The sequence below is a fragment of the Labrus mixtus genome, chromosome 1 (assembly GCF_963584025.1).
Source record: "Labrus mixtus chromosome 1, fLabMix1.1, whole genome shotgun sequence".
Lineage (NCBI taxonomy): Eukaryota > Metazoa > Chordata > Actinopteri > Labriformes > Labridae > Labrus > Labrus mixtus.
The window spans coordinates 19,135,519-19,155,386 of NC_083612.1; the positions used below are offsets into that span (position 1 = coordinate 19,135,519).

Consider the following 19,868-nt stretch of genomic DNA (forward strand, 5'->3'; position numbering starts at 1 on the left):
ATTAGTCTGGATCCTTTGCGCTTCAATTTTCTCTACCTCCAAGGGGCAGAGATTAAAATGCTTCTAGAAACAATAGGATGGACCGACAACAAGTCAGAGCAATTAGCTAATCCAAATACCCAATTCTTATGGCTTCTTTTTGAATATGTTATACAGACGTTTGGCAAGACATATTTCATAACCAACGTGAACAAGTGCCCTCTACTAACCCACCAGTTAACGCTCCACATTTGCAGCAGCTTTATTCTGTTATTTGTTTTCTTGTGATAGTGCCCGAATGCTCTGTGACACATTGTATTAAACTCAATTAAAGCCACAACATTTTAGACTAAATGTAGTGATTGGTCCGACCAGGGCCAGTGTAGGCTTATTTAAAAATGATCACTATGCTGTAAATGAATACCTTTAATAATCTCTGAGAACTCTGTATTAGTTTACAGATCAGCAGAGGGTAAACGCAGCATCCCTTAATATTTGTTTTGTTCCATACCAGAAACTGAACGCAGTGATAGAAAACAATGTATTTGCGTTTCCTAGTGTATGTCAGTCAAGGTAGTTCATAATGATTGTTTAATTTAATTGTTCTTATGTTAATATGCAGTCACAAATCAGTCAGGGAGATACAGAGTGATACCTGTGTTTAGTTCTCTACAGTATCGCTACTGATGATTTTCTGAGAGAACTGAGTGCTAAAGCGTTATTGGAGTAGGAAGGGGTCGGCTCCTTAATCGAAATAACACCTCCAAATGGCTCAATAAGTGCTCCTCCTCCCTCTCATCTCCATTAAGAGGTTAGAACAGTCAATAGGTCCAGCAGAACACCGGGGACTCACCCTATTGATCACACTGACGGGGGAAGGAGGGCAGCCAGTAAGTGGCCACTTCCTGTGGCCTTGTAGGGGCAGCTAAAACTCGCTCTGCTGAAAGCCTTCCTGCATTATTTACTGATTTTAAATCACATTTTATTTGACTGATTCACCCTCTCTGTACCTGATGTTTATATTAATGTAATGTCATTGTTGTAATGTCTTGATAAGTAAGCTGTGAGAATTGCTTTCATAAGCTATAAAGGATTTGGCACCCTTATACGGCACTGCAATCCACACTCACAAAATACATAAAGCTAGTCCAAGATTGACTGTTTCCAGGCCTCTTGTCTTGTAAATATCTCTTTCTGGCCAAAACTAAGTTACAAAGTGCATCAAGCTTTCGAGGCTTGCATTGGGATTGAATGTGGTATTGTTCTACCTGTTCTACCTACCTGTATACTGAAGGTACTTTTCTACCTGCTACCAGAGAAAAGGGTACCTTCGGTCTACCATCCAAATTAATTTGTAGCTCCAATTTGTTGTTGCTCAATGTCTGTTATGTATCCTTCCTTTAGAGAAACTGAAGGTCCTATTTGCTGAAGAAGTCAGGGAGCACAGAAAGTTGAATTTCATTTGCATTTATAAAAGATATCATAAAAAATACTTATTATTGAGATGTATATTATCAGTCCAAAATGTTTGCTAATAATGTCACCTTATTCTAAGAGAGGAGTTTTTTTCGCCTAGTGTTCTACAACTGTACCTAGAGCTCAAATATTAAATGGTGCATTTAGCAGCCACGGGGCCTGAAATGTGTTTCTGGTGGCAGCGGAGACCAAAAACAGAGCAAAAAGGACCATTATGAAGTTACAGGCATCAAGTGACCACAGACACATCTTAATGGTCTTAATTAATGGTGATGTTGCTCCATAATTGTACAATTGTTTCAACTTTAGAGCTGTCAATGTAATGGGGCGGTAGTAGCTCAGTCTGAAGGGACTTGGGTTGGGAACCGGAGTGTCGCCGGTTCAAGTCCGGAAATTGGCCTGGTAGCTGGAGAGGTGCCAGTCCACTTTCCTGAGCACTGCTAAGGTGCCCTTGAGCAAGGCACCGAACCCCCCCACCAGCTCAGGAGCACCCACTGTGGGCAGCCCCCTCAATCAGAGACCTCTTCATTAATGCTTGTCCATAGGATCCTGTTTGTGCATGTGTGTGTATTTCGGCATATGTGTGTATTGACTGTTCATTAGACAGTGTAAAAACAAATTTCCCCTCGTGGGCTTAATAAAGACAGAAAGTATATTTCTGGCTCGTTGTTAAAAATTGTATTCATTCTGAAATAGCAAAGCTGAAAAGCAATACTCTTCATTACAGTTCAAAACTGTCGTGCTTGTTTCATCACTTCCTCTTCTTTATTTATTTGTATAAAGACTCAGGATACACAGATTTGTTTACTTTTTTTAATAAAAAAAGGGATATAGAGTTTTTCATCTTGACATCAACAAACCTCTCAATTTACACAGCAAAAGAAGCCATTGAACCACACTGCAACTTTAGAGGCACAAAAACAGGAAACTTTGAACTACTTCAGGTTGCGCATTTGTCATTTCTGAAAAATGCAGAATCACCTGCTCAGGTTTCTTCAAATATCATGACAGTGGGTTTTACAGGGGAGGGGTGAGGTACATGTGGTTAAGCAGGGCAAGAGGGGGTCCAGCCACAGAATGAGGGACATAAATTAAAGTAAAAACGGGAGGAGAAACGGGGAAAGAGAGAGAGAGAGAGAAATAGAGGGGAAGGAAACAGCAGCACAGTCAAACAAAAACACATAGAAGAGCGTCCGCCTCTCAGACGGAGCTCTTTATCATTCTCATCTGGTGAGCAGCCCTGTCACAAACTCTATGAAGACGTTTGTGTTGGACTCTATTACTATATTTTGTACATACATTTCTATATATTTTTTCTTTACAAGTGTTTAATTTCTACATTTCTTATCACAAAAACCACAACTTTTAAACAAATGCATAAAAAACAGTTACATGATGACTGTTCATGGCCAGAACTGTTACTATGGACTTATTGCTTTGTACATTGAGTATTGTGTGGTGCCACCTGCACACTGGGTGGTCCGCATGCTGGAACCTCACTGCTGATGGTCTGTACAGCCTTCAATATGTTTGACTTCCAGCTTAAACCGAACTCTGCTCGTCACCTTTGGTTGATTGTGCAAAGAAATTGAAGCATCAGTAACAGTTTCTGAGACGAAGACGAATAAGTCTGACAGAAAAGGAAACGACAACAAAAAACTGACATACATCAAATTTCACTTTGTTCCATGCATAAATACACATCCACACACATCTATATCGTGAAGTGCAGACAAGTCACATACGAAACACACTTGGCCCCCTTCAGACCTTGTCAGTGTAAGTGCAGAATGAGGACAGAACAGATTCTGCAGCCTTGTTTGTGTGTTCACTCTTCTTCCACATCAAGAGCAAGGCTTCAAAAAGTAAAGGCAGGTCGTTTCATTAAACATGAATCCATAAAATGTCTCATCTCACTTCAATGGAAATGGAGGAATGGAAGTTTGTCCAAATGGCAAACAAACTGTGATTGCTTCTCCTGCTGCATTGTCTCTATAACTATGAATAGTAATCTCGTGTTTTGGTGTAAGAAATGCAAAGTATAGATTTTATGTAAACATTCAACTACTTTTCTTCTGAAATGCAATCTGATATTTTCAACTCTTCTTTTAGTTTAAAGGCCCTGGCCGCCAATGTGCTTCTGATTTCAAACAGTGGATCCTGCACTGGTAGAAAGTGTGATATAACATATCATTGTGCACCAATCAGAGTTAAGTATTTGGATCACAATCTGTTGATAACTGTCAAAACAAATCCTCACAGTCCTGATGAAGCATCCACTGAATTAAGAGATTGACCCAAAAAAAAAAAGTATGGCATTTTTTCTACTTTGATTGTTCCTCTTTTCCCTGAATATCAGTGTTTCAGAGCAAAACTATGTTCTCCCAGGCTTTACCATGTGCATTATAACTCATCCTTTAATCACATACCCCCCCTCCCTCATTAGAGATAATTCGGAGTACTACTCTAATATATTAAGACTCTTATATTGATTTTGATTAGCATGTTCTTTACCATATTATTTGCATTGCACAAACCCTTTCATTAGGTTGTTTACAACCATGAAAATCTTAGTAATCTAAATGTAATCACCGAGAACTCTGATGCATACAGTATCTATCCTCTAGTTATATTATTAGTTATCGCGCTCATATATTTTTTTATAAAGATATCTTTCAGCAGTGCTTTGGCACAGCCAGAGCAGATGAGTTGTGTTCTATGGAAAACGGCTTGACTTCTGCACTACACTTCTGAGATGTGACAGGTTGACAGGCTAAAATCTAACTGCGGAAGCAAACATTTGAATTGGCATTTTGAACTTTTATGCAAGTGAAACCAAACAGTTAACACGATTCATTATGCCACTCGTCAAATCTCTACAGCAGGTCACTTACATGTTTTTACACACACACACAGAAGCCGGTGATACAAAAAAAAACAAAAATCATCATATTGTGCATTATGAGGACACACTACTCAGAGTGTACTCAGGAGAGGTACAGTACAATCTATATCCACAGAGTGTCTACTTTCTGTTTACAATGCTGTGCAGTGACATTACACTGATGGCTGGCTGGTAGGACGTCTCACTGTTATAAGTAACTTTCTAAAATAAGGGCTTGCTTCTAAATAACCCTAAAGGCTTCATTGAGGTCAGAAAGCCTTGGCTGATGGGATGAAAACGCTCACATTTACACACAATTGCACTCCCATTAAATATATCTAGTATCATTGTAATAATACATTTACAGACTGCCAATTTGATATGTGTTACACCTCTATTAATCAAATACCTTTGAGTTTTTTATACGATTTAGTCATTTTAACATTAAGTGGATACTTTTCTTGTTCTTTTTCAAATGTGCAAACAATACAACAATGGATCGTAGATTTTCTAGTTTCTCATTGGTTATTTGATTTTTTTTTATTTTTTATGACTGAACAGATTCACACCAAGGGAAATAGGTCTACTCATGTGTCTGTGGATGTGTGTTTGGTCTAGGAGTATCCCTCGTCCTTCCTGTATCCGTAGTCGGCTCCCTGTGCTCCTTCCTGGACGTACTCCTCGGTCTTCTCCCAGCCTGAAGCCCAGCCTCCGTTCACCTGTGTGGTTGCACCGTACGACTTGGCTGGAGCTGCAAAGGCACCGTAACTTTGGGTAATATCGCCCGTCTCTTCCGCCAGCTCGTCCTCGTCTATGAAGCCACACTTTTCATCGCTGGTGAGTTCTGGGTCAGCCCACGGCTGTTTTTCTCCCGAGGCAAAAATACCGTAGAAGATCACTCCCCCATAATGCACCATTGAGGCAATCAGGAACACATACTGCCACTCCTCTCGAGTCTGAAGAGGCAAACAATAACGTCTTTTACTTTAGAAAGTCAAACACTGAATGAAATGTTCCTGTTATCAACAAGTCCATAAAATAACTTACATCAGTAACTTATCTAAAGCACATTGGGCAGCATGTTCTTTCATTATCATAAACATAGTTCAGAGCATCATGCTACCAAAGTACTTTCCAGCCCAGCCATTAATTATATATCTGCAGCTGAATCTAGACCTCAAGAAATTATGAATCCTCTCAAAATACAATATATATATATATTTGACTCTGAGCTTCCATTGGCTAGAATTTGGAGGGAAAAAAACGTTTTTTTGTGAATTTGTTATCTTTGTATAAAGACGCTTCCACAAAAAAATCTGTTTTTGACGGTTCGTTTTGATTTCTGGGGAACGTGTGATAACCATGTACTTCAAAGACGAGTTGTATACAGAATATTTAAGATACATACTGTATGTATACTATCACATTTACTCATTACTTATATACAATCACAAAGGAGGCAGCACTATAACTATAACACTTTTAACTAACCTTAGCTGTCAACTGTAAATCATTACTCAATGAAAAGGACATTCACTGTATAACTGTCTCTGTATATTTAAAGACAGACCTCTACCATTATATTAGGGGGGCGGCCCGCCCCCCCGACGGCGCCCCAAAATATATATATATTTTTTTATTTTATTTTATTTTTTAATTTAAAGATTTGTTTTTGGGCTTTTTGTGCCTTTATTGTAGGGATATGATAGTGGATAGAGTCCGTAATCAGGGAAATAAGTCATTTAAGGATACCTTTCCGATAGAAAAGGACAGCTGTCATTAAAAGTAACACATGAACACCAAGATTCCTTCAAGTGTTTTTGTCGGCGTGTTGGCGTGTCCCCCCACCCCCCCAACGCTGTAAACCTAGGGGAAACACGAGAGTAGTATTATCATCTGTTTACTTTTACAAAAGTAAACAGATGATAATACAACACAGGACATTGAGCGTGGGATTGAATCGATAAAGGAACTGCTGAGAGCATGAAATGTTTTATACATTATTCTAATTTGTCATCAACCCTTCATATGTAGCATTTATTTAGCAACATTCATTAATAACAGCAGCTATTATGACTTTTATAAATAAGACTGATAGTGTCGTGCATCTTTTCTTTATACCTCAGCCTCTGTTTATGCACTACAGGCATTATGGTTATTGATTAATATTTCAATACATAATTATATCTGCTTAAAACTGCTGTGTAATTATAGTGCTGCACATCATTTTGTTTCTATTTATTTACCAGGACGACTAAGATGAGCTCTTATTATTATATGTTAATTATTATTGTTTGTTGCACTCATGGAATAAGAGGAGGGGGGTGGGGGGGGGGCTTTTACCTTGTTCTTTGTCATAGTACCAACGATCAGTGGGCACACCATCCCAGACAGGGTACCCACACCATTAGAGATACCCATCAGGATGCTGGCATAGCGTGGAGCGATGTCCAAGTGATTGACATTAAAGCCTGATGGAACAAAACATACAGAAGATATAAATATTGTTGATAGATTTGAACTTTGTGAATAAAAACTCGGCTCGGGAAGCTGATTTAAGTGATGAATATGGGGGAAACATTGTGACAGAACGTATTAGGAAACAGAACCAGGACACAGTTGTAGATAAAAGCGGCACAAATTATGACCATCTCTTTGCAGAAATAGGCAGCAACTCGCAGCACATCCTCCTCCTCCTCCCCCACTCTGACTGGGTGAATGAGTAAGTGTCCTTGCGAGCTGCCTCACACTGCCTGCCTCACAGATCCCCAGGGACAGCTAGCACTGAATTATTAAACACTCCAGGAGAAAGCTGAAGAACAACAGGCAAGAAAACTGATTTTGCACACAGTCACAGACCTCTGCATCCTTTGTAACTAAACATAAACATCTTTTGAATGTAGGGCAGAATAGAGCTGAAAGCTTTACTTTGACAGTCAGTGGAAGTCTTTTCCAAGTCATATCTTACATATAATGTCTTAAGAAAGGCTGTAGCTTTTAAACTAGTATCGGTTACTCTGATTGCTATTGTAACTATTAGGGAAAAAAACACTTCACATATCTGCAACATCCATTAACACCCTCTAATATAATTTACGCCCTGATAGTTGCATGTCGAGTAGTTTGGACCTAACATACAAAAAAAAAACAATTCTAGTTTACATTTAATGTTAAAAACCTGATTTTATTTGAAACAAATAACCTGTAAGGAATTTAAATGGACCCAAAATAGGCAGCAGCTAAAAAGATGGACATTACTGGTTAAACAACAGCTAGAGGAATCAGTCCTGCTGATAACTTCCTCTAAAACTACACCTTATATTTTTATAACATGTCGAAAGTAATGCTAACCATGCCCTGGTTGTAGCTTTGTGTAAAGCACACATATAAGACTGGTATCAATCAGTATTTCCCAAGCATGTAAACCGCCTTCTTTAACTGCACTTTTTAGTTGTATTGTTTTCTTTCTTTGCTAGGTTGAGGCATCATTTCAGAACTGTGCCATGAAACCATACAGTGACACTAACAGTAGTTGGGAAAAAAGTGATTCACCATAATCATTAATTTTCCCTTGTAAATGTAGCTAACTAGCTCCTCTATTAGACTCCTAAAAGCAAAAGGCCCTTCAGGCATAGGAAATATAAAGCCACGCTGTATCATGTCCACAAGATTACACCCCTACTGAGATGATATATTTAACTATTCTATTTTATATTCTAAATGACATCTTCCTGGTTTCATTGTGTGTACTAACCTGATATAGCAAATCCGCTGAAGCCCACTGCCAGCACCAGGAAGGAAATTGCCATCCCTTTGCTGTGAGAATATCCAACCACCAGCAGCAATGTGGCCTCCATGCCAAATCCTAACAGAGACAGACAGCAGGTCACACACAGCCACACGTACACACAGAAATACACAAAGCCCACAGGCTGTTGATCATCACAGTGCCAATTGAATTAAGCCTGATGCACAGTCTACACTCAATTACATAAGTGACGGATACGAAATCAATGCATCGTCACAATTGTATTGTCCCTTAGTATTGAACAAATAGATTTTTTTTACAAAAATATAAACAAACCCATCTCTTAAACTGATCCAACAATGAAAAGCAACTGAAAGAGGGAGCAGTATGGATCCAACACTTTGAAAGTCACACCCTGTAGCTGTGCAGAGAGAGGTGTGGAAAATGAGATTTCACCCCGAGTTCAGTCTTCTCACCTCCACAGTTCATGATTTTCCTGACATTGGTGGTGGTCATGAGGTTCTTGCTGCGTAGGTAGTCGGCCAGCTGACCGCCGATGGGAACAATGATGGTCATTACCAAATGGGGCAGCGCAGACAGCATGCCGACCTACAGACGCAAACAAGACATCAACCAAATCAGCTGCAGTATTATGTGAACACAAAACATTTATTTAGACTTCTAGAAGATGTGTATTCTCATTCAGTTTAATGTTTCAAAGTATCAAGTACAGTACAATTTCCACCTTTTGTTTTAATATTCATCCATAAAAAACGATGCAGTGAATTGTGGCAAAGTCAGCCATTGACAGTAGACATAGATTACACCCAGAATTTGGACACATCATGTAATCAGTTCATGAGAAGAGCCACAGGCCATCCATTTCACTGGCATTGATTCTTTTAATCATTCATTCCAAGAGCAAATTGTCACATGCTAAGCTCTAAAACATCCGTGTTTTTCGCCTTAGTATTTCTAATCTATTGTCTGTCGATTACATTGAGAAATCACAGTTTTAGTCCCTTGTTGGAGGACTTCAACATAAAACTCACCTTGCTTATCTCAAAGCCAAACACTTCCTCAAAGTAAGCCGGCTGGCTGATCAGCAGCAGGTAAAATGTCCAGCTCCTGCAGAAGTTCGCTACGATGATTGCATAGACGGGCATAGAGGTGAAGAACTTCTTCCAGGGGGTCTTAAATTTCTGGAGCAGATCATCACATAGGAAAAAGTTAATGAAACTGTAGCTTGCTGTTGTGTCTGCTAGTACTTTTTTAGAAAAACAGTGTACTGCAAACACAGACTATATTATAGATCTGATTTTGTTCGTCATTCTTAAGTGTCAGTCAGTTTCATATCCCCTCACCTCGGAAGGACCCATTAGCTTGGCACTCTCTCCGATGCTCTCCTCGATGTAGCAGCGCTCCTCATGAGTGATGGTAGGATGTACAGCAGGGCTCTCATAGGACACAAGCACCCAGAAAATGTACCAGAAGATACCGACACACCCTGCACATCACAGACAAGTAAAGTGTTACAACTAAAGATGATAATAGATTAAATATAGCAGCTCATTTGGAACTAACAAGCTAGTGCATAAACACACACATACACACACAGTATTTGGCTACCGGATCTTTGCAAAATGCCTGAGAGAATAAAACCCAGACAGGAACGCTAACTGTATTCAAACCAGAGAGAGGGATTTATGAGGGGTTAATTTATTGACACACCAAAACATCGAGGGGAGGAAATCAATACACAGTCTGCCTGGATAAATCCATTTGACTTTCACTGGTCTCGCTGAGTGTCAAACTCTTCAGGTTTAAAGCAAGCTTGAAAACACCAAATCTCTCTCTCTATATGTAAATACATTTATCATCATTTCACCACAGAATTACACCTAATTTCCTATTACCCTCTGCAGCAATACACACCAGATACACACAGACATATCACACATAAACCCTCATCCATCAATCTTACCGTAGACATAGAACACAGAAGACCAGCCTGAGTACTGAACCAGGATCCCAGCCATAGGCATCGCTATCACAGCACCAGCATACGAGCCTGTCAGACAGCGAGACGTTTTAATCCAGAAAGTGAAATGCAACAAATTATGTTGCAAGCAGGCAGCACTTCAATTCTTAACCAAAATTTGCAACAAGAAACTTAAAAATGTATACTTACCACAGAACGAGATGGTGGCCAAACGACTCCTCTCCAGGGGAGGGGCCCACTTACTCCAGATGCCATGACAGGCTGGGTATGTAACGCCCTAAACACACCATATCACAAAACACTGTATCATTTTATCCAGGAACATGAAAAAAACAAGCAGCCCAAGACTGGGACACCATGTGTTTATGGTGTATTGTTTCAAGGAAAAAGTATTCCTGATAAATATTGTTTTAAAAATGTGTTCTATGAGATTGGTCTCTTCTATTCTATGTCAGCCTTTTTTTAGCAACCCAGCAGGTCAGTGATTGTTTTAAACTGATATTGTAAAATAAACAATAGGCCGCATGAAGTTATGAGTTGGCACCAATATTTGATTGATCCAACTCAGCAATATAAAGAATAATCGTTTGGTCTAAATGTACAAGAACAGACAAAAGTGCCCCATTTTACATATCCATCTCAGGCATCATAAAAGCATCCTAATACTTAAACAATAAGGTTTAATTATGGTTATTCAAAAGGTCGTAGGATGTACAAACAATCGTTGACGGATACTGTTTTAGAAATTAACTTAAACAAACTGGTATCTGATAATAACTAACAAAAATTAACATTTTCACCCCTGTAATTAACATGCGCAAATTACACAGTGCAACAAGCAGAGAGGACCTGATGAGCTGTTCGTGGAGCAAAGCAACCCTCCAGCTATTAAATGTTCATCAGCTCCTAATTTGAAGAAAACGTGTTGATGTAAAAATCGCAGTCTGCATGGACTCTCTTTTCAAAGCAATGGCATCAGTTCTAAAGGAAGAAACTATTCTTCAGCATCAGGTCTTGTTTATTCTTCCCTGAAGTATGTTGCATCACATATGATGCTAGTCTGAGATGTAATCGTCCGTCATCATGTCCAAGCATTTGATGACTTTTCTCTGAAAACGATGAAATAAGATACCCAAATGAAACCCAAATCAACTTTATCGTTACATCTAATTATATCCTTTTCATTGGCCTATACAAGAACTGTAGTACCTGCTCTCTGTTGTTTCATTTATTTTATATACAGCATAGAGAATCCTGAGTGTCATGTTTCACTATCAAGCCAGTGAATTGATCTGCTTTTGCCTTCAGCCTTTTTTCTTGTCATCTATCTGTGAACCAACACTCCTCTGTTGTGTTTACAGGATACAAAGTGTGACAGCAAAAAACGAGCTGGACTATCCAACAAACAATAAGCTGTAGTGGACGGGATCAATACTTATCATCTCACATTTCCTCTTGTTTGTTTATTCAGCGCATGTAGTTGTATACAATTTACATCCCTTTGTATGTTTTATGATTGCAAAACACCAGCAGTTTATATTCATAATAACAGAATCTCACATCGGACATGATTTATGTTCTATAAGGACATATTGAGTGCTGGTTTTATTTTATCAAGACCGTGAATCTATGTCAGACTACGACCTGATTTTACTCAAGAAAAGTAGAGTTTAAGATACCGTAATGCACCTTTAGATGTAAACATTTCCTTACCTCAACCAATCCTTGTAATATCCTCACAAAAATGACACACCCATAATGGACTCGAGCAGCCGCGGGAATGAACATGTTGAGAGTGGAGGTCAGTACGATGGCTGCTCCAAATACCCTGAAAAATGAAATGTATTTTAAATATAGCAACTCCCCCATAATTATTTAAACAGCACTGAAATTGGGTCATTAATAGGCTATCATTTAGCTTGGTGTCATGGTGAAAAGGACTGGTGCTTTGAAATATTACATTAGATGGAAAAAATTGGCCTTGGGTTTTTTAATTATAGGCCTAGCCTACTTCACTCCAAGAATATTTAAATGTGTACATGCCTATTTTAATCAAAAAGACGACATGTCTCCTTATCTTTATCTCTTTTAAGAATAAAAAAAGCAGAAATCAGTAGGCTAATTTGTTTTCGTCACTGCACCAAATAGCATGCATTTGGACCTGAACCACACGCTCGTTTCATACGTCATAGAAATGATTGTTTTAGAACAGGGATAGTCAAGTCGATGCGTTGTCGTTGCTATAACAACCGTATTAGCATCGGGGCTGTTCAAAAAAATCAATTTTTCATAAAGAATGACGTTTCATTTTGAATTGACGATGTAGGAGGATAATAATGGATATGTAGCCTATACTGATTTTGTTTTCAATATTTAAAACATTTATTTAGTTACTGCATATGAGCTGAAAACGGTATGGCTATAGCCTAAATCTTCTGTCATTGGCTGCTAAAGGAAAACACCTTAAATAACAGAGGATGTAAGGAATATTTATTATTATATAATAATAACAGAGGATGTAAGGAATATTTATTATTATATAATAACAACAGAGGATGTAAGGAATATTTATTATTATATAATAATAACAGAGCATGTAAGGAATATTTATTATTATATAATAATAACAGAGCATGTAAGGAATATTTAGAATATGAAATAATCTCTGCTGAATTTTCGTCTAAAAATAAGCAAAGATCTATTTTTGTAATAAGATATTCACCATGAGGGAGCAGCTGAGCATTTCAATCAGGCACAGGGGAGGACCAGGTCGTCCATAAACACCGAGCTATTTCTCATTTCTGTCACGCTCTCCCGCCCCTCTCATCTGCACGCGGGGGGCAAACCCTAATCCGGTTAGGACTACTGTTGGGCACGAGACCAATTGATTCGATTACTTCCGCGTGTCAATCAACAAAACAGGGATCAGAAAACAAGGGTGCAGATAAATGTAAAATAAAAAAATAGATCAACCTAAAATAAGATTCACATTTCACAGATTAACAGTCAATAATAGACAGCTCTGGTTGCATTTATTATTATGTTATATTCAGAACATTTTGACGAAATATATTTCATTTTATTAGCCTATAGACTATCTGCGGCCTCTATAGCATTATTAAACTAGCCCTAGCCTATAGGCTCTTTATCCAAAATGAACATGCTACGGTCACCCACTTCAAAATTGGGCCATATTTATGTAGACTATAGCCTATGTTTATTAATGTTTTTTTGGCCTTGCATCAGCAATATTACGCCTAGGCTAATTATAACTGGTAACGCATTGGAAGTGCCCATGTGAATTAAAGCCTCTGGCGACATGACAGGGTCTGGTCTCCACGCCCAGATTAAACCAGATCCCCCGAGGGAGCTCATTAACAGGTGGCAGAGAGCCCTGAACCCGGGCTGCAGGCCTGCCAACCCGCTGCCTCCCCGTGGCTCTGCATCTCGGTCTGTCTGTCTGTCTGCTGCCTTTATGCCGGTTCCTCAGCCTAAAACGATGCATTCATACCATTCATAATACAGGCAAGGTGGCGCCATGTTTTTGTCTGGCCTCAGCTGTGTTTGATTGTATTTTTTACTTGACTGAATTTATTTCTGTCCCCATGTGCTTTCTCTTCCTGCGTATTTTTTTTTTTTTTTTAAATGTTAAACAATAGGCGAGAGGATGAGGGCGAGAGGAAGCTCTAGTCTTAGTCAAGTCTGGCCAACTGTTTAGTCATTCCGCTAAATGGGCCAAATATCTTTAAATCGCAACGCTTCATCAGCCAGATGAAAGCGTCTGTGTTGTAGGCCTTGTTTACTTTGTGGAGCTTCATGGGGAGAGCCGCCTACCTGTTTGCTGCCAGCCTGGAGGAGATGTATCCTCCCGGGATCTGTGTCACGATGTAGCCCCAGAAAAAAGACCCGTGAATCAGCCCCACCGTCTCTGGGTCCCAGTTGAACTTCGCTTTCTGGATGAAAACAAAAGCAATACCTAAATAAACAACACTGGTTTTGATTATTGTGAAATGTCCTCTGTTTGAGACTAGGCTACAACATCATTTTTATTCAAGACTTACTGCACACCAAACGAAAAAAAAAAAAAAAAAAAAGCCAACAATAGACTGAGCTAAAGGCAGGCCTGTTTATTTCTCCTGTTAACTACAGGCCTGTAACAGTTTGTTTCGATCAGACGATATTGATCTGATCATCAAAGCACTGTGTCCAGTCTTGTAGTTAAAGCACTGACTATCCTAAATGTGTTCAAATTAGGCTAATTCTGGTGTTTTCTATTCAGGTTGGTTACTGTCTGCTATTTTGTTGGCCTGATTTTTGGTCTTAAAAAATAGACTGAAGCTATCCAGTTGAATAGGCTGTAGCCTTTAGGACTATTAAATAGTCAAATGGGTTTTGTTTATTCATGTAGCCTATTGGGACACATTGTAAGGCCACCTGCCCTTCAATTTTGCACAAATTCGCCCTTTACACAAATATTTTTTTCTAGAGCATTACAAACCTGATTTGAGATTTTCACGCAAGACACATGCATACACCAAATCAATAGGCCTATATGCAAACTTGAACCAGTTATAATAATAGATGCTGATCCAAAATATTAGGGTTTTTTAAAAAATTGGATTATTGCGCATTTGTGATTGCGCATTTTTAAATAGCATCTTGAAAGTGTATAGTGGTTTTCTTACGCACAAATATTTGCTGTGATGTTTTAAAAGCTCTTAACCCATTCATCATTTGGGACTGGGTTAGATTTTGTAAGTGATATAAATTTATAATAAAACGGGCCTTTTGTATTCGTAAATCGTGTGAGGAGAAATCCCTGTTCCCCTTTCGCCTTCTCTTTTTCTTACAAAAAAAAAAAAAAAAGACTCAGGTGTGTTGCGTCTTGAGGCATGTAGGCTAGTCTACGTTGTTTCTACGTCAGCATCACTCGTTGTTGCCACACCTCTGTGATGATGATCTTGCCGTTCTGGTGGATGGTGCTGTTGTTGACCATGCCCACTATGGCCACGCCCAGGTTACACCGGATCCCGAAGGAGATGCAGAAGCCCAGGCCGCTCAGGATGGCGATGATGTAGCGACGCGGCAGACCGCAGCAGTTACAGTCACACAGAGGGGGTTTCTTCTCCGCGGCCTCCCGGGGCCTCCCGTCCTCCGTCAGCTCGATCACCTCCCCGGTCTTCTGCCTCCTCTCCATCACCCTGAGCAGCCGGAGAAGAACAGGGTCTAGCAAATGTCTCCTCATAAAAAAAGATTTACCCTCCTAAAAACTAAATCTAGGCTTCATGATGGAATGCATTTCTGAGGATGCCCATTTTCTATCTATTTGTAGGCTACTGACAATTCGTTACAGACTGGATATGTGGTTGTGAATCTTTTTTTTGTTCCTTGTGTTTCAGTCAGGGAAATGTAGGAAGCAATTCAATCAGAATTGCCACAGTCTGATATCTGTGTGCTGAGGCCTCTGTGCTGTGTTTTATGACTGCAGCCAGCAAATCAGCTTCAAGTCAGAAGGCCATCAGAATTAAAGTCATATATTTGCATGTGCCCTTAAAAATTCAAATGACAGGGGGGGGGGGGGGGGGGGGGGGGGGGTGTGGATCGGTGTGTGGAGCTGAGAACAGGCGAACACGTCCCTGACTGTACCGCATTGCAGCAGCTCGCTCACTTTCACACTCATTAGCATTCCCGGGACCGAGCAGCAGCTCCAGCATCCAGACACACACACACACACACACACACACACACACACGCACACACACACACACACACACACACACACACACACACACACACACACACACACATATACTAACACACACCTACCTACCCACCCACCCACACGTCTGTGGGTATTCCTCAAAGCCTTTTTCCTTTTTTTCTCTCCATGAGACTGATATTTCCTCATCCAAACCTGACTACTTAAAATCGGGCTGCAAAATTTAAAATCCGAGGGTGGGGCTTTTTCTGTCTGCAAACGAATAAAAAAAGCAACACTTACCAAGAAAACAATCGAATAAATATAAATACAGGCGCAGTATACGCAAGAGCCTGAATGTAAGAGGCATACGCTTGTGAAAATACCCAGCACCCATATTTTCTTTGAAACTAAAATGTAACCAAACGTTTGCTCACCATAATAGAATCAACATGCATTTTTGTTAAGTTAGATTTTTTTTCAACTTAAAAGGAATAAAGCCCTAGTAATATCCGAATAATACTTAATAATACTTGCATTGACGATGGATTCACCAAGGAATTATATAAATACAACTGTAAATCTATTTTTTATTCAAAGTCTAAATTCAGATAGGCCTACTAACAATATGTTTCAGAAAGGAAACATCAATAAAACACTGTCTTAGGAAACGACAGATGATTGGGTTTAAACCAGTCAGAAAAGGGAAGTGTGTTTTTTGTTATTCGTGCGTCACTCTGCCCTGAAAATACTATGAATTGTGTTATAAATGATGAATGAATCCCTAAAATACCACGCGTGGCCTGCACGTCGTGCACAACCTGTCTGCTGATGAGATTCACATTCAGGCCCCACATCAGTATGGACCCTAACTCACGCACACACAACACAACACAACACAACACAACACACACACACACACACACACACACACACACACACACACACACACACACACACACACACACACACACTCCCCCACACATGGACGAGATTGCATAATTCCTCTTCACTTCTAGAGGCGTGACAAGAGATGCTGTAAGTTGTAAAACAGTTTTTAGTGACATGCTGTATCGTTAAAACCAATCATGCCAATCCTCCCACTTAAACACGAGGAAACCGGCACGTGCCATCAATGATATGGGAGTATGAAGTGCGTGTCCTTACCTGTGCATATGACCCAGGGCCTTCCCTGCAAATTCCTTCACCCCTGCCGTTGCACTCATCTTCACAGACTCCATATCCAGTTTCTATATGTAGGCCTATTTCTCACTGTTATTTTACTGCTTATTCGTCATGTTACGGCGCAGGATGGCCGACCGCAGCGGCTACAAGGAAAAACAAGAAACCAAGTTTTTACCGATTTGAGTCCAAGGGAAGGCGACGATTCCGAAAGAGCGAGTTTAGTTCTCTCAATAAAAGTGGCAACGCGGAAAACCCTTAGCGTAATGAATCAAACGAGATGTGCGCCTTCATCAGCCACCGACTCCTCTCCTGCCTCGCGTACAGGAGCCGCGCGCAGTGCCATCACGACGAAAACAAAAAAGGAAGAGGGATTAGTAGCCAGCCTCGTAATGGAGCCGCGAGTCCGCAACAAAGAGAAGGAGAGAGAGGACGAATGGATGCATGAAAAATAAAAGAAGTTTAAAAGGCAGCAGTGGGTGTTTGATGTGGCTTCAGTGAATCAAAGAGGGAGTGAGGCTGGATCGTGTCTCCTGTGGTGAGCGCAGGTTCATCTGACGTCGTGTTCAGCACCGAGGTCAGCGACAGCAGCTCGGCGTGCAACATCTGCATAGCTTGTCCAGAGCAACTGCAGACCCAAAGTGAAAATATAAAACAAAATCATGAATATATGAGGGTTTTTTTTCCTGTTGTGAATTTCATACAAAAGTGAGGGTTGGGGGAAATATTAGGGGAAAGTGTTTCAAACCATCGCTTTATTATGAGACTAAATTATTTCTTTTATCCCCACAACACTATTTCGATAATTAATTTCTACGTTGCGCTTTTATGCATTGAAAGTATATAATAAAAAAAACAAGGACTGTAATTGCCACATATGATAGCAGTAGCTCTCATGGGGGCGGTGCTATGGAAACGAAACGAGCAGGAGTGGATTTCCCCCCAACAAGCTCCTCTCCTAAGAAGAAAAAAAACGAAGGCTCCTTTCCTCAATGTAGGAATCCATTAATAATTGATGTCTTCCTCATAGGCTAATATCTCCTTTGATAAACACAATTTCACACACCAGAAGGAGCAAAGATTTGTAAGGTTTTTTAGATTGGTAGGCCTATAACAATTTTCAAGAATCTGATAGCTCTAGGCCTATTTCAAACGAGCATTTGCATACCACTTCGAGACAAAAATGATAGTATAATGTTTATGATAAGTCATGAAATAACAAGAAAGGTGGTGATAATATTTTGTATCTATAGAGCGTAGATGTGCGCGATTACAGGACAAAAGAGAGAAAAGAAAGGCGATGGGCATGTTTCTTGTCATTTGTTAGTATGGGGCACCATCTGGTGGTCACATATGACAACGTGCTCAAAAGTTCTCAGATGGCATTATTCTGAGCTAATTTGTGCTGAATTCTTTTGTGTGTTTGTGCCGTATCGTATTTTGATCATACAAATATATTTGCAGGCGTTTTAGTGTGTAAGTTATTTTAGAAGCATTGTCTTTGTTGTAGCTTACTTTGTGAAACTCTTTCTGATCTCAATAGCTGTTCATAAAAATCAATGTCACGTTTGCCTGCAATTAGTCAGTTGTATCTGTTCGAATGAAATTATTGGATGGCCTGCCTGTGTGTCTACGTAACTTACTGTTTACCTGCACGCCCTCTAGTCTTTCTCTCAATGCGCATGCGCAGAGTCTTGTCAGCTGAAAAACTAGTGACCCGATGAATGTCAGGAAAAGGTCTGTTTATAATGTAAAAAGAAAAACCTCATTCAAAACAGAAGCTCTTCCTTCTAAATGATACCTCATAGACTTGTAACTGTGTTTTAGAGGCTTTTACAAATCTTGGATACCTACAATTTGAACAAATATATATTTTCTTGCTAGGTTCTCCAAAGTTCCCTACCCCAGCAGGAAGTTTGTCTTCAAAGTCCTTATTCAATCTCAGTTTTACATCTTGTTTCTTCACTGTGATATGTGAGCTACACAGCTTGATGTAGGTGCAGAGTTTGACACTAAAGTCTGTTTCCACTTTAATGTTTGGCAGGATGAAAGCTCCCCTGTTCTCAACTCTTCTCAAGAGTGTAGTACAAACAGGATTTTATGACATCTAGTGGAGGAAGTACTCCAATCCTTTGCTTCAATAAGAGATGCCAGCTTATTATACATAAAATATCTAAAGTATAAGCACTCTTTCTACAGACCTACTATTAGCCCTAAAAACGTTATCATCATGGTTGTATTACGGGAAAGTACATGTAAGAGAATAGTTGTAGTTCATCAATGTGCAGCCGAATTTAGAAACTGAAAGAGTCACTTTTAGGTAATACAGCAGACACATCCATTTGTCCAACCTTTAAATAAACAATGTTTGCATTTTCCTCAATTCAATTAAAATCTTTTTCAATTTTTTCAACAACCTATTTGTAAAGGATCTTTGAGTTTGGGGAGAGGGCACAGTATTCATAACTTTCTCGACTATGTCAGTAATATCTATTTCACTTTAAAGGTGCACTATGTAGATTTGGTTGTGAAATTTGAAAATTGAAGTGAAACAATTCTATGCTATGTTTTCTGAACTAAATACACAACATTTATTCAAAGGAAAAAACTGATCCCTGGAACAGTGTTTGGAGCTGAAAAGCTAGCAGGAGAGTTACGCTTTTACTGCTGCGGGCCCCCCGACCTTAACTTCTCGCGTAGCATTTTATCTTCAAACGTTGTTAGAGGGGCCAAATTTTCCTCTGAGGACAGTTTGTGTATAGAGTTATGAACATGTACCACAGAATCTGTACATTTCTCCAACTTTCACATTTCTCATCATGCACCTTTTAAATATCTGGTTTTATGCTCGTGTCAACACGTCATATTGTATATGTGAAAAATGAAACTCACATTAATA

General features: G+C 39.6%; 1 protein-coding gene across 1 annotated transcript; it reads right to left on the bottom strand.

Annotated features, from left to right (window-relative positions):
• Positions 1-2,254: 2,254 nt before the first annotated feature.
• Positions 2,255-17,569, bottom strand: slc17a6b (solute carrier family 17 member 6b). The gene is made up of 12 exons (XM_061036960.1): positions 16,955-17,569; positions 15,035-15,290; positions 13,924-14,042; positions 11,803-11,917; positions 10,279-10,366; positions 10,072-10,158; positions 9,452-9,594; positions 9,140-9,289; positions 8,564-8,696; positions 8,094-8,204; positions 6,683-6,810; positions 2,255-5,295 (listed from the first exon to the last, which is right to left on the bottom strand). The coding sequence occupies exons 1-12, from the start codon at positions 17,026-17,028 to the stop codon at positions 4,954-4,956; spliced, it is 1,746 nt and encodes a 581-aa protein (XP_060892943.1). The 5' UTR covers positions 17,029-17,569; the 3' UTR covers positions 2,255-4,953.
• Positions 17,570-19,868: the final 2,299 nt, after the last annotated feature.

Coding starts and splice junctions, on each gene's coding strand:
- slc17a6b (XM_061036960.1), bottom strand. CDS start 17,028: ATGGAGTCTGTGAAGATGAGTGCAACGGCAGGGGTGAAGGAATTTGCA. Junction 15,291..16,954: donor GCCCTGGGTCATATGCACAG/GTAAGGACACGC, acceptor CCGGCTGCTCAG/GGTGATGGAGAGGAGGCAGA. Junction 9,290..9,451: donor AGCTAATGGGTCCTTCCGAG/GTGAGGGGATAT, acceptor GATCTGCTCCAG/AAATTTAAGACCCCCTGGAA.